The 16054-nt window shown below is 39.7% G+C and overlaps 1 protein-coding gene across 15 annotated transcripts in view; it reads right to left on the bottom strand.

Annotated features, from left to right (window-relative positions):
* Positions 1–16054, bottom strand: part of nrxn3b (neurexin 3b) — a 290616-nt gene that overhangs the window by 32947 nt on the left and 241615 nt on the right. For 12 of the 15 annotated variants that reach the window (XR_009785543.1, XR_009785542.1, XR_009785544.1 and 9 more), the window contains 2 exons: positions 7642–7731; positions 5996–6306 (listed from right to left, as the gene is read on the bottom strand). Coding sequence is in view for 12 of the 15 variants with exons in the window: in XM_061754823.1 (XP_061610807.1) it covers positions 5996–6306; positions 7642–7731 (401 nt within the window). In the remaining 3 variants the exon portion in view is untranslated. The remainder of the gene's footprint in view (positions 1–5995; positions 6307–7641; positions 7732–16054) is intronic. The other 3 variants (XM_061754820.1, XM_061754819.1, XM_061754825.1) reach the window with 1 other exon arrangement.

Consider the following 16054-nt stretch of genomic DNA (forward strand, 5'->3'; position numbering starts at 1 on the left):
GACAACTTTTTAGAATCAATTATTCGATCGATTAATCGATTGAATTTATTTTGCATTCAAGTTGATTGCCAATGATTTTTTCTGATTACTGTTTACTAACCAATTATTGTTGTTCATTTGGTATTGTTTAATGATTAAACAAAACCAAACAAACTACGATTAAGCAACGTCACACGAGAGGGAGTGATGTACTCGCCAACCTTTTTGAAACTGAGAGCTACTCTGGTCTTAGCTACTTCTTGATATCCACTTCTGAGGCTGCTTCAGGTTCAATTACTACCGGTTAGTCATAGTATGGCTGCAAATAATGATTCTTTTTTTCAATAGATTCAACTGACACATTGTTTCCATTCATTGATTATGATTCAGTTACTGGTGTGGTCCGTAACATCTCAGAAAATTGGCAAAAATGTTTCCAAAGTAAAAACAACTTCCAAATGTCTTAATGTCTGTATTTCGATGAAAGGTAATCAGTCCTTTTTGAATGAAGGACTACAGAAAGCAGATATGTACCGTTAAGCGGCTGAAATCAGGATTTGGACAATTTTAAGTGAAACAATAGCTCTAAATGACTACTTAGTTATCAAAGTAGTTGCCGATTAATTTGATGATCGATTGGTTGTCGATTAATCGATGAATGGTGAGACCTCTGATTGATGCTCAACAAAACATCTAACAATCGATGCATACTCCATAATCATGTTTGCAGATGACTTTGACCCCTGAGGGAAACAAATTAAAACTTGAGTGCAAAAATAATGACTGAAATAAAATGCTTTGCTCTCACAAGAAAGAATGCCGAAGCCATTTTGCTGTACATGAAATATGAGTTCAGCTAGTCACAGAGACTATTTTTTAGATTTTTATATATTAAAAAATGTATTGATTTAGGATGAAAGGTAGATTACACTCTGGATAGGTCGACATTCAATCAAGCAACAATCGGCGCTAAAGGCTTGCATTGGAAGTTCATTTGAAAAATATGAACAAATTGGGACCACATTAGATGGGTTACTTTCTAAAACAGTTTTTAAGCAAAGGAATTTTGAAGAACAGGAAGGTGGAAGAAACGTCATAACCACTGTAAAGTGATGGCAGACTATAGTGTCTTGAGTGCATCATGCAATACAATTTGCCATTTTACAAGAGACTGGTACTTTGTGAAAGTGGCATTCGTGTTCCTGGAACATACTGCATGTCGTCCCAGTTATGGATGTAATCTGATACAGAACTTGCATTATACTGTATGTATTTTTTTCTACTATGTTCCCATGGGAACCCATTGCCACGGAATATAGAATAATGTAATGGTAATGGTATTCTAAGAGAATTGTTCATTACAGTGTGTACATTTTCTGAGGTTGTGCCCTATATCCATGGATGGAGTCTAGTGTTTGTGATTTTTATGATTTTTGCCTAAAGTCCTTTAAATGACCCTGTGCTTATTACTTTAACAATAACAAAAGAAATATGTTTAGTTTGGAAGTGCATTGTCACATTATGTGAAGGGTGAAACAAATATAAATTACACTTTCTCCTTGTAGGATCCATTCTGAGCTTCCTTCCTTCAATCCTTTTCACAATTTCTCACAGTGGACGGCCATTATGACTTCAAGGGTGTTATACCAAATCAATGCGGGCGTTATGTAATGGCTGACACTGGCAGCTTCACATCTTCCAACTCAGCCAGGGGTCCCATTTGAGTTCAGCTCTTAATGAATGCAAACCAAATTAAGTACTTCATTTAGCAGACAAGTAATCAGTCATAGAGAAATTTGACCAGTCCGAACCTTCTTGAATGAATGACCATACATGTACACTGACACAATAACCCGTTACTCACTGCTATTAGAAGCAACAATTCAAATTGGCGTAACAAAATATTGAAAACAACTTTTGGTACGATGAATGAATGATACCGCTACAAAAGTGCAACTCAGAACAGATCTTTTGGAAAGGTTACTTTGATGTCGGGTGTCATTACATTGTGCAGCTGTCGGCTACGAAGCTGAAACAGGTATATGAATATTTCCATAAGGAGACAAGGTTGGGTCTGGTACGTATCCCCCATGATTAACACGTGTTCACCTGCTGTTACAATTCACAGAAAAAAAGAGTATCTGCACCCTGTCTTCCATCTTTAATGGCAAACTCTGCTAACCACACATCAAAACTCCGTTATGTGTTAAGCAAAAATTATAAAAACATTCATATTAACACGTAACCTTCATAGAATAGTCTGAAATGCTGCCATGCTGTTTTTGAGGATAAGAAATGAGGGTGATAAAAAAGCTGCAATAGGATTAAAAATATGGCAAAACCATAGAGAACCGTAGAATGGTGTTAACAAGCTAATTATATACTGTTGTATTAATCAACGTATGTAGAGTACCACTGGAATACATGCATAGGAAGAAAATAACAAACAGAAAGGAAAATATACCCCAAAAAAAAGGCTGCTTCAGCCAAGCACACAATTTAGTATGAATAGCAAGAATAAGAATGAAAACTAAAGGAAGAAAACAAATAAAGTGGAACCTCAATAATCATCCCCAATCCAGAAAGCGCTTTTAAGAATTCATTTGTATATGTAACTGATATTAATGAACCATATTGCTCATATTTTAATGTTTCACTTCCGGTTCCATGGTTTCTTATCACTAGTAGCCTTTTTGTGGTGGACTCAACCAAAACATTTCAAGTTTACCCCTTTAGCTATTTAGATGTTGACTATAATTAGAAGTAAGTCAGTAAGTAAATGAATAATCGCCAAGGAAATTAATCGTAATGTTGTTACAATCACAGTGGAAAAAAAGGTTAATGAAAGACCAAAGAGAATATAGGCTCACAATGCAAATTCTTAACTTTTTGATAAGGCTTAGCGCAAGATTTAATAAGTGACTGTTCCACTTGTATAATCCATGTAAGTGTGCTGGCACCGGCTGTGCGTTAGATGTCATCTGTTCTTAAAGAAGAGGAACCTGGATTTAAGATGTAAATTCCCCCAATAACATTACTTAATCCGCAATTATTCAAAAAGATATGCAGTATAATTAAGGGCCATTTAAATCTTCGCGACTGCAGTGATATGTTACACTCAGCTGCTTTTATCCCTTTGCATAGTGGGAAGTCAACACTGCCTACTGTATGTGCTCAGGCTTATCTTGGGACTTTGTTGCTTCCACGGCAGGTTTGCATTTTAATTGGACACGTGTATAAGGTTTTCAAACAGTCAGACATCACTGGAGTCGCCGCAGCATGAGGTGAACCCGTCCCTAGTCAGAGCCTGAGCTGCCGTCCGAAACACACGCTGCATATGAGTAGGTAACATTGTTTGCACCTAGTTGGGCCAGCGCCCGGCTGACAAGACAGCAGGTTTACACACACATGCACAGACACACGCGCGCGCACACACACGTGAACAAACATTTCCTATGGTTCTATACTAAGTGTGAGAGACAGAGGGGACAGCCATTACGATGCGCCTGTGGTTTAATCGCCCCACAGTGAGCTGCTGGTGTTCTAACAGTGAGCAACAAACTATTATGATCACACAAGTAGAAGATCATAAGAGTGGAACCACAAATTCCTATACTATTCGTCATCCAATTTGTTCTTATTTGGAAAGCAGTTTTCACTAAAGAAACAATGGAAATAGAATCCATCCATCCATTTTCCGGACCGCTTATCCTCACTAGGGTCACGGGCGCAGTAGAGCCTATCCCAGCCGACTCTGGGCGAGAGGAGGCGTACACCCTGAACTGGTCGCCAGCCAATCACAGGTCACATATAAACAAAAAAAAACATTCGTACTCACACTCACACTTACGGGCAATTTCGAGTCTTCAAATAACCTACCGTGCCACACAGGCCAGGCCGGATTTGAACCCGGTTCCTCAGAACTGTCAGGCAGATATGCTAACCAGTCTTGCACCGTGCTGTGAAATATAAATAATCTGAAATATTTATGTATGGAAGGAAAGGTATAGGAAGGTCCCCTGGCTCTAATTCTGTAAAGGTCTTGGGAATATTTCAAGAGACCAAGCAAACATGTCTGACCCTCAGATTAGCCGCGGAGCACACAATGAATTAGAGAGGAGAAGAAAAGAAAAGCATCTTTTGTGTCTATGTCCCCTCGGAGCGATCATTAATTAAGCTTGAGATTGGCTCTTGCCACCTGGTGCTCACTGTGGTGATCCGAACGGGTTGAGGGATTTGCTAAATCTCACCTGAGAGACAAGAGACAGCAATTGTTTGTGAAGTGGACTGAAAATTGATTTGCAAGGAGAGACCGAAATGTGTGTTTCGGTCTGCTAAACATACACGCTGGCACTCACACACATACACAAACATGAGTGATGGTGCATCTTGGGTACTGACCATATACATTTTGCTTTATTGGAAGGAAGAGGATTCTTTAAGGGTGGATTTCAAATATATGGTTCAAGTCACACAAATCAGATTTTTCTTTCCTGCTATGCGCCACGGGTCAGATAAATAAAATTACGACTCAAACGTTGCACAAAAACATCTCAAAGAGTCATCGTGCGTGGTGTCAAACAAGACATCAGTAAATCTTGAGACGGCACTCAAGAGATAAACTCAATTCTACTTTTTCTTCAGCTTTTTATTCTTTTCTTAGGACTTCATCACAGAAGGCTAAGAGTGATGATACAAATGGAAATCAAATCTATGTGGCCACAGGAAAGCCTAGACATGTTTCTTGCTGCTCAGTAGAGTACTGTAAGACAGCGGTCCCCAATGACCAGGGCATGTACTGTATTTCATTTGGTATTGGGTCGCAAAGAGAACTAAAAACTGTATTGAAGAGACAATATTAGCAGCCCTACTTAAAAATCTCGGTTTTTCACTACAGGTGATTCTCTTGCACCAAGCCTGCACTGCGTAGTACTGTATGTAACGGCAGGCTTGTGAATGAGGCAATAAAGCCTTCAAAACTACCAATAGAGCACTGAATATCATGCTTCCATTTGCAACAACCTACAGGTGGTACGAAAGTACTCAGACCCCCTTAAATTTTGCATTCTTTTTTATATTGCAGCCATTTGCTAAAATTATTTAAGTTAATTTTTTTCCACATCTCCAACTCTCACCGGAGCGGTTTGCAGCCGAGTGTGAAGCGGCTGGGATGAGAATCAGCACCTCCAAATCTGAGACCATGGTCCTCAGTCGGAAAAGCGTGGCGTGCCCTCCCCAGGTCGGGGATGAGATCCTGCCCCAAGTGGAGGAATTCAAGTATCTTGGGGTCTTGTTCACGAGTGAGGGAAGAATGGAACGGGAGATCGACAGGCGGATCGGTGCAGCGTCTGCAGTGATGCGGACTTTGTATCGGTCCGTTGTGGTAAAGAAAGAGCTAAGCCGAAAGGCGAAGCTCTCAATTTACCGGTCGATCTTCGTTCCTACCCTCACCTATGGTCACGAGCTGTGGGTCGTGACCGAAAGAACAAGATCCCGGATACAAGCGGCCGAAATGAGTTTCCTCCGAAATGAGTGGCCTGGGAACGCCTCGGGATCCCCCCGGAAGAGCTGAATGAAGTGGCTAGGGAGAGGGAAGTCTGGGCTTCCCTGCTAAAGCTACTGCCCCCGCTACCCGACCTCGGATAAGCGGTAGAAAATGGATGGATGGATGGATATGCTGGCAATACTCTGCGCTCCTACACCTTCCTTTCAGATGCTATATTTAAAGACACACAATCAGCTATTGCAATATATCTCAGGTTTGATAAATCACATTACACATACCAAATTTACGTATTTGCATGTACTCCTCCCAGAAAGCGCCCGGGTAGTAGATCACTTTCTACATCTGTTTGCATGAGCAATCAAATTTGTGCCTGTTTTTGCCCGTCCTAACCTTCAGTAAATAAGGCCTTCAATGTTTCTTTTGGTCATTTTTTTCTCTCCTCTCAATTAAAAACAGTAACAGGAGAAATTGCGTTAGAAGGAAATGTTATCCTAAGGCTGGTAGACTTACCTGGATTGTGGGTGGTGAGCGCTGCTTGCGAGTGGTGGTTGTAGACAAGGTGGTAGTGGTCTCGATAAAGGTGGTGGACATCTCAGGCGGTACTGAGGTGGTTGTGCGTGCCGCGCCCCTACTGGCCGGCACATCCCCCACCAGCCGAACACTGCCGTTCACCTTGATATTGACGTGGCCTTCGGCGGCCATGTTGAGGACCTTGAGGCCATTGTAGTAGAGGCCTGAAAGCTGGCCCTGGTAAGGCCGCTTACGGTCGTTTCCACCGATTGAAATAGTCGCTTGGGTGTTGAAGATAGTGAGCTGCCGGCCTGTGACAGGAGGATGCGAGTTATATAGATACTATAAAAAAGGATTCTACATATTGAATAGAAAAAAAAACCCAAATATTTGTAAATTAATATTATTAGCTTGATTGCTAAAATGGATGTGAATGTAGAAAGTTTCATGGTATAAACTGGTGAAACTTTTATATTTAACAACAAAATACTGCTACATGAGAATTATTATTTTTTTTTTTAATATACATACTGGACACTACATTAAGTACAGCTGCATAATCTCATTCAAACCCACACAAGAGCTGTGTTAAAGATTACAACGCTTGATTACTTACCATAAAGAAAAGATAATCTGCATCATCAAAACTGAGCATTAATGTTATTTTGATAAAGCTCTAATTACCTTGTCCAGGTACACCTAAAGTTACAGTATGTACAGTAAATGTAAAAGCCCTAATGCTTAAAAGTAACTGATGCGATGTAGTCTTACACATCAGAAAAATATGGATTACAGATGTTGCACTCCTAACATTCTCTTCACAAATCTGTGGGCTCATGTAGTAAAAGGTTTGAGAAAAAAACTTGACAGATGTTACGATAAAGAATGAGCAATACACACTCACCACATGTCAAATGAATGAAAAATAACGTCATTATAGATATGCCCAAATACTGTGAAAACACACTGCCACACCATGAATTCATTATGAGATGAAAATACTCTGATTTACAGTCTACAAGATAGGGTTGGCAATTAGAAAGCTCATTGGTATAATGCAAGCTTGTTATGTGCACGCCATAATACATTATATTGGGAACACAGAATGAGGAGGGGTTGGATCAGGGGACAAGATGCTCATGTCACAAAAACAAAAATGAAATAGCACATGTGCAGTCATGCAGGCAGTAGCACTTAATGGCATTTTTTTTAAGAGATGTTTTAGCTCTTGTTAAAGGGACTTTATAATCAGGTTATATTGGTTTTGTGCATTTAACTTTAAAAGTCGTTTATAATCTTATTATGCTCAGTCATAAACTTGATTATGCATCTATAAAAGAAGGGTTGCGGGAATGGGGGGGGGAGGTTTGGAACTCCTTTCTAGGGATTTTTTTTTCAACTTCCTTCCCAGTCCCTTTAACTGGTTTTCAGGATACAACCAAAGTTTTAAATGATGACAATGACAAAAGACGCAATGAGACGCAAAGTGTAAATCAAAAATGGAGGCAAACACTGAAATTCAATATTTTACATGTTTTTAAAGGGTTTAAGGGATGGTTACTCATTCTCGGAGGTCGTAAGGGAACAAGCCGATGGAATGAGAGCAAATCAAAGATGTACAACTGAGAAATTGGATAGAGATTTACCTTTCTCCTGAAGCCAATCTTCTACTGGCCGGGTATATTTGAATGGGATTTTCTTATTTGCCATTTGATAGCGCTCAATGTCGCTGTTGCCTTAAAGTTTAACAAACAGTTTGAAAGAGTTGGCAACATACAAAACACATTTATACAGTGGTTTAGAAGAATTTTATCTTGGTTTATGATTTTTTTTAGAACATATTTATGCAGTTTTAACCAAGTAGCTTTTGATTATTATTATGAGTTTTAAAAAAAGAATCTTTATGTTAGAACATACCATACCACATGTAAATACATATTCGCAGAGATCACGGGAGCTAAAAAGTGTACGATTAACCTGCAAGAATCAAGTATGCCTTAAGAAATCACAAAATACATAAAAGTCTGCAGAACAAGCTAAAAGAAAACACATTCATCATGTTTAACAAGACAAAATAAATGAGGATATTAAGCCCTTAAATAGGTAGACATTCATTAACACACTTCTTAACCTAATTGGAGGTAATCGTTGTGCACTAACTTTCCCACTGGACACCACCTGCTATTAAATCTCTCGGGACACATTTTAATTTGGTGTACTGGTTTGTATGCAGGATGTAAAGGACGTACATGGGAGGCTTGGTGCCTGAAGTAATGCAGACCTATGGGGACGGAGTCCCGTGGTGACACAGATTTGAGCGGGACAATGCATACAAATGAGACCATTCCTTCAATAGTGGGACGACAAACAAATTAAAAAAGAATAATAATAATAAGAAGAAGAACAACACAACATACTCCCATCATCTGGGACCCTAGAGGACAAATTTAAATTAAACACCCTCAAAAAACACAAAAAATGGGAGTTAAGTTGCAAAGTACAGTGATTCTGTCAACTATAAGAAATGACATGCAAATCAGCTTGTACATTTATATTTTCATTGTAGCCTGAGACCTGACAGAAGCATTTTGGAAGCATGCTGTTTCAAGTCAAAAAAGGAATGGCAAGATTGGAACCGGAAAGATTTGTTGCTTCACCAATGGTAGAATGACCATATATAACTACAATAGAATGTACTGTATATAAATTCTGTATCAACACCTTTATCCTGACCCTTAACAAAATGCAAGACTTTTTGTTTTGCCATATCACAGATTTAACAAAAAAAGTCTCTACATTAGGTCCCTTTAAGTTGCGGAATTATTTATAAAAAGGTGTCATCCTGGCTCTGAAGGATATTAAGCCAATAGTATATTGTTGAGGTTACTCGGTAGCCCTCATTCTGTGTCTGTGCCTTTTATAAAGAACAGCGACCTGGACAAAAAAAAAAATTGTAAAAATCCCAATTCAAACAGGCCATAATTCAAAGCTACCTTACTTGCCTTCTAAAAAGGGGACAGGTTGCTCTTCACACTATTGGAACAAATCAGTGAAGGCCTCCAGTCCATTGCTAATGTCACAATATACTGTAGGTATAACCCCCCCGCACGTTCCGGTAGATTAATAAACGACAGTTTCACTTGGATTGAATATGGCAGACGATAATTGTCCTACTAATGAAAACAATCGCGTTAGTTTGCCAATTTGATATTTAAGAATGGATGACCTTGTCAATAAAAGTGGCTCTTGATAATGAGTGCTTCGGAAGGAAGCCTGGGAATAGATTTATCCTGTAACACTGTTTGTTGGGGAGAGTCTAGTCAAGACAATTGCATAATTGTGGACTATAAAATTCATCTGATGTTCAGGTTTTCAAAGCTTTTTTTTTCTTAAATGTCATGTGAACAGTTTTGAATATTCATTTAGAAAGGTTAAGGCAAACAGGAATCCCATTAGTTCCATCTAGGAATTCAACCTACATTTTTAAGAATCATTTAGTTCACTACAGTCCAAAATCAAAATCTCATTCTCCTCACACAAGACGTCAGTTATTTGAGATTATGGATGTTTTAAATCAAGGTGAAACTTGGCCAAGTTTTTTTGGTTTTTGGTAAAAAAAAATATATATATATTTTACCAAACATAGACGCCTAAAGAGTGCCATGTGTTTGTTTGTTTGCTATCTTGTCACGCAAATCTCACAGAGGTTTCATCACAGCACCAGAGTGCATCAAAATGGTGACAGGCTCTGGGTATTTGTTCCATTTGGGGATGATGAGCACATTTGATGAACTGTGGTCCTGTCTCAAGCTGGATATTTGCCGCCCTTGGTTATATAAACACATCATAACACCCAACCATACCTTATTTTAATGATACCTTCACTTTGTCTGGCATTTTTTTCTATTCACGTTCATCCATCACGTCAGTCATCCATCGTGGTGTGCTTCACTTATTTATCTGCTCACTGCTATTCATTTTCTGCTTTCAATGCAATCAGCTGCTCTTGCACATCTCAGCTAAATAACTTTCTTTGGCTACACAATTTCTCTACTTTGCATTCACTCTTCAATCCCTTTCCCCTATTCTCTATGTTCATTGCATTGATGTCAGCTCCCAGTACATATAGTAGATCTACATTTACTTTGTAAGAGAATTTACAGTATTTTCAATGCCACGCCACTCCTCCTCTGATCATTTTCCAGTACCCACACATCTAATTCCCACAAGCCAAAGCCAGAGAGAGTAACTTCATCATCCATCCAGTAGTGTGAAATGATAAAGGTTCTTGGAGATCTTAGACTGTGGTTGTGTCTTAGACAGTGCTAATCTTATTTGTCCTCTGGCTATGAGCATGGATTTTAGAAATGGGCAACTCTGTATTTGAAAACAAAGATATCGTGAAACAGTGTGCTTGCATGGAGATCAGCATGCTTTCAAAAGGCACGTGTGTACGTTTCTTACTATGTATGGGCCTCCTAGTTTAACTAAGCCTCTTACAGCCACTGCAAAGAACCGATACACACACTTTCCTCAGGGAGGTGAGTGAGTCCCCTCATTTGAGACAGCGCCTTACCCACTGTGAGCTCTAAAACGTGCCTTATTTCTGAAGCCTCTCTTGGTCCAACAATTCCTTGATTCAAAGATTTCTCCCCAAAAAGTCATGCGAAAAAAATCTAAAAGTAGGCAAGGGATTGGGGGCGTTATATAAGGAAATTGGAACCATCTCACTGAACAGGCCCTGCAGTAATGTGGGATGTGACTAAAGTACACAGAATTGTGGAAGAGATGCAAGTGAGAAAACACTTATTGGGCTAGGGGGAAAGATGCAGCAGTCCAAATACATTTATACACACAAAAAAAAAATACAAATATTGAATGAGAGGGGATATATTAATTACAGAGGGTAAATACCAAAAAATAGTAGAGGGTAAATAATGTATATAACATTAAAGTGAGCTCCGATTGAAATACAGTGGTACATATTTATAATTTACTCCTATAAGTAAAAAAAAAAAAGGGTTTTTTTTTACCATAATTTGATACACTATCGCCGCCGTGTTTTAGCGTGCGCAAAGCATTCTGGGAATGATGACGTAGAATGGCTGTTGTAAAATTGTTACGTTGCGAAAAGAGTTAAAAATGCCATACTGCACCGCTTTTGGATGCAATTTCCATTCAGGACGGACTGCAAAAAAGGAGGTAAGCATTCATAGCTTTCCCAAAGAGAGAAAGTTGAGGAAACGGTGGGACGATGCGGTCGGAAGAGTTGAGCTGCCGAAAGATCCGCGGCTGTGTTCTCGTCACATTGAGCCTCAACCCTAGCACTATTATCCAGATTAACCGGTCTATAGATGGTCTGCTACTCCTTTGCTTGTCACTCAAAGCAGGCCCTTGTTCTTCGCCTTAGATCCTGGACACCCAATTTTGACTGTGCTGTAGCCATACATATTTTGCAAACTTTTGAAAATGTTTAGTGGTGGTTCCTCTTCCAAAGCAAGAAATGAAATGACAGCTATCTGTCTCTGACAGGCATCCAACAATGACATCATTTCCGAAACGGCTGACAGGAAGAGGACAAGGTTAAACAAGACTTTTAAAAAATAAACCTTCAAAAAAATACAAATTGTAAAAAAATTCTGAACAAAAAATCAATTATTAGTAGGTTAAATTAAATCGGGCTCCTTACTTTTTGACTGCCCCTCGTAATTGCATTAAACAAATACGTGCACATTCAGTATCAAAAATGTGTTATCGATCTCTTGGACTCCCCAGTTGTGAAATCTTCAGTGTCAGTTCATACGTACTATTTAAATTGTATCAAATCCAAGCCAATGCCTTTTAAAAAATGAAGAAAAATGAAGCCTAATCATACCATGAACTACTTTAACTACTATTAAACAGTCAACTTCAACTATACCTACTTGATCCCCCCCCCCCCCCGTGTCTGTGCAGTGATGCAATTACTCTGAACAAACATGACTCATTTCCATTAGTTTCCCTGGTAAGTGTAAGTTTCTTTGGTATTACACAACAGTCTCCAAGTATTCTAGTCATTTTGGAATCGTCCTCAAAAACTCCTACTCCAGAGACTTTCAAACTCAACGAGAGAGAGCAGAGCGTGAAAGAAAAGGAGATAAAATAGGGCTTTTTCTGTCTCCATGTATTACTACACCTCACTCATAATGGTCATATTTTCCACAGCATTAGTATCTCAGAGCTGTGAGAGTTTTTGAGTCCAACATTCAAGCTGACCTACTTCTTTGTGCCTCACACCTATCCTTGGCACATCAGATGTGTTCCTTTCTTTGCATTCACAGTATTGATTCCATTTTGACATCATGATGGCTTGTTCATACATTTAAAAATTAAATCAAAGACTATAATCTAAGTCTCAAATGTAGGTTACTACAGCAATTTACAGTACAATTGAATTTGTTGGATGGGTTGAAGGAGGGACACAAAGTGCAGTTTGAGGATTTTCTGTAATCTTTTAAAAAATTCAATTTACCTTACATTTTAGTGAATAACGTAGCAACTTTATTGCCAAATTCAGAGGTTGGTATCTAGAAGTTTTACAATTTGGTGTTTATCCAATTTTTGGGGGCCTTGGCGGAGGTCTGTGCTCACCTGATCTCGCAACATTGCAATTGCAAACTATGATGAATCCACTTTAAATAAACCAATTAACAGTAACTCAGTCCTCTGACAAGCAATCAACAGACACCTCTGTCCTCTATTCCCAAACAAGGAGAACAGGCAGGCCCCGATCTAGTAACTGTTTATCGAACAGCCCTGTGGCGCCTGATGCCTTCATGTTAAACACAAGAGAACGGGAAGAATCAGTCGAGGACGCTGCATCACAACATGTAATTACTCATGAGATCCTTTTACAAGGGATAAAGGAGAGAAAAGAATCCGTCACTGACTGTATCATTACTAGCACTGACTGTTCCGCAAAGGACCTGTGCAAAAGAAAGAAAATAAATTCCAATGTGGAGAGAAAATGGGACTAATAACAGTTAGAGCACTTGAATGATTTGAAAGCTTAAAGGTTAGGAGACTTTGTAGTGTGTTTCCATGTGAGGGCCAGCTGGCAAACATTCATCAAACTCTCTGAATGGGCATTTAACAGAATATTGAGGGTGTTGGAAAACAACCAGTGCATTGATTCAGGGGAAAACTTTGAGATAATTAAGAAGTGGGTAGTGGGAGTCAAAATTTTAAATGAATAGCCATTGAAAGTCGAGCTGAGGAACATGGGCCAACAGTATTTGCAATTGAACGGACGGGGGTGGGGTGGGGGAGGCTTATTACTGTTTTTGTTTTTTAGCAATTACCCAGCTATCATGCAACACCTTTGGTGTCAGTGTGTAGGTTTGTCAACCCAATTGACCCAGGTTCAAATCCAGGTTGAGGGGACGATCGAGAGTTGTGTGACAAATGGTGTTAGAAGTGGGATGATTTGCCATGAGGGCTTCCAAGGTATACCTCGTTTGACTCAATTTTAGACAGGTGAGTCCAGACATAAGCGAAGCACAAGGATAATTGGAATGGTTCATTCCACTATGTTATAAACTACTACCATGACAAAGAACGGGGCTCTATAGTGTCATTCCACTGGTTTATACCAGGGGTTGAACGGCTAAAGATATTTTGAAGTCGACTATAATGTTATAACGAGTGATAAAGAGTTGAAGTCGATTATTCGATGACATCATTGATATTGTTTCAGCAAAGTAGCTGAAACGAGAGAGGCTAAATGTTATTGTCCTCCACAAACAGCTTATTTTTCTACTCTTGGACCCATGCCAATGTATCGCTTTGTTGGCAAGACATTTTACTGCTCCCCAGAGCGTTATAGTCCGGTGACGCAAGCAGACAGGCGGGTCAACAGTTCTCTGATAAAACGGCCGACTGGAAGACGAGCTGCCTAAAACACATGATTAGTGACTAGTTGACTTCAAGCTTTAAATGACGATGTGGAGTAGTAAGGTCGACTAATCAGTTCAAACCCTAGTTTATACCCAACTGAATGCCACACATCATGGAAGAGGAGTCTTGTGCTGCATGACTGTACCTAAGACACAGTCACTAGATCATTCTATCTTTGTATGGTCGAAGAAAAGCAAAGGACAGCCAGTGGCAAAACAAAGTGAGAGACAGAAGGGATTAACATCACCTGCATGGCACTGAACCAAACTACAAACAATGTGCCAGGTCACGCCAGGGGAGGATGGGACCCACTCGGTGGTGATGGCATGCAACTGGGAAATTGCTGTAGGCATGTTGCGATTACAGGCAGGCAGAGAAGAAAAAGGGATCAACTTCAATTTGTTTACTTTTGTTCTTACATTAGGATTTTTTTCTTTCGCTCATTTCCCACCTTCAGTTTTCTTTTGTCTGCTCCAAAGTTACTAATAACGTAAAGCTTAGTTGTTTAACACTTACTCTGACTCTAATTAAATTCTGCTTCAGTTGGTTCAACATTTAATTTGAGGTGTACTTATATTAGCCTCAACAACGGAGGTTGTGCTTTCATTACTGTTTGTTAGTACATGAGCAATGATTACAAGATTCAGAAAACGGTGCAAATAGAGGATTTATTTTTTTCTCGTTTTCCTTAACATTGCAAGACTGGACATTTTCCATCCCTCCAACCTTCTTCTGCTTCTCTGGATTTGGGTTGTGGGCAGTCTAAACAGGGAAGCCAAGACTTCCCTGTCCCCAGCCTCTTCTTCAAGGGTTGGGGTTAGGGTTAGGCCACCATAAGGGCATAGATGCATTCCCGGGCTGACACATACTGTATTCTGTGCAGTGTGCTTTCGGTTTGCTCAATTGGCCATGCCAGAAACACCACAGCAGGAAGATGTCTGCGATACATCTGCATTAGACGCTCAAGCCAACTCAACTGGCACAATAAGGAACATCAGTCAACTGTATTGTATTTAACGTTTAATATATACTACATTATTGTTTACCTCTGTGTTGTAGATGCTTGGTGATGTAGTTGATCACGTGCAATTTGTTCCTCCGAGCATGTGGGTTGTGTCAGTGAATGTACACAGTGATGTCAGACGTGTGCCACTTGAAATGGTCGCATAAATAGACAATAGTTAAAAAAAGAAAATCAGACGAGACACTAAAGCCAAATTGGGCACTTGGACCTGCAGTGTAAATGTAGTCTTACGGTAAACCCAAATTCCCATAAGAAATAAACACATTTTGACAGGTTGATAGGCATCTGTGAAGGCTTTCAGTTAGGTGCTGATCCCAAATATGATTACTCGACCTTGGTAGAAGTATGTCTCTGATTGTATTCATTGTCTCATCCCACACTCTGCTGGACCTCGACTGCTGCTTGTGTGTCTTCCCAGTGGGTCTATGCTATGACTAATGCCTCGTAAAAAGAAGGAAGACAATAATGTTATCCCTGATTGCACATCTACTGCACTGTACAAGAGCCCAGATCAGAGGCATGTGTCATCATCCCAGATCTCTGGCCATCTTTGGTGACTGCCAAAAACAACTTGATCGCTTGGTTCTTCAGGGAATCCATTTTGGGAACAAAAGATCGTGGCATATCTCCGTTGTCATTTCTCAAGTGTTGTCCAGACAAAAACAGTTTGGTGACTGGACATAATCAACAAGGATTCATGTGTGCTAGTGAGCTAATCACAATGACTTCCCAACTCAATTTGATGCTTTGTTTTAGTAGATAATTTCCTACTCCCTGCCTTTGCTCTCATTTTTACCCAGCTGGTAAACTGAGCACAACTTCAGTGTTCCTAATAATAGGAATACCAGAGCCCTCCAGTGGAGTGTGTTCTATTTGATGACCCTGTTTGTATTCTGTGCTCATGCTACTTGCATTGAGATAGAGGCAGACAGCAGCTTTATCTGGCCAAAAGGCCACCTCTAGCATCTACTGCTATCTTCTGGCTTGCCCTCAATCGGAACATATCAGTCTCATTCCTGAAATGATTTGGTTATATGTTGCACTGTCAATGCTTGGAAAAAGATTTCAGACATACAGTCAACTCCGACTGTATGCTAATG

Source organism: Phyllopteryx taeniolatus, chromosome 18 (assembly GCF_024500385.1).
Source record: "Phyllopteryx taeniolatus isolate TA_2022b chromosome 18, UOR_Ptae_1.2, whole genome shotgun sequence".
In the NCBI taxonomy this organism is placed as follows: domain Eukaryota; kingdom Metazoa; phylum Chordata; class Actinopteri; order Syngnathiformes; family Syngnathidae; genus Phyllopteryx; species Phyllopteryx taeniolatus.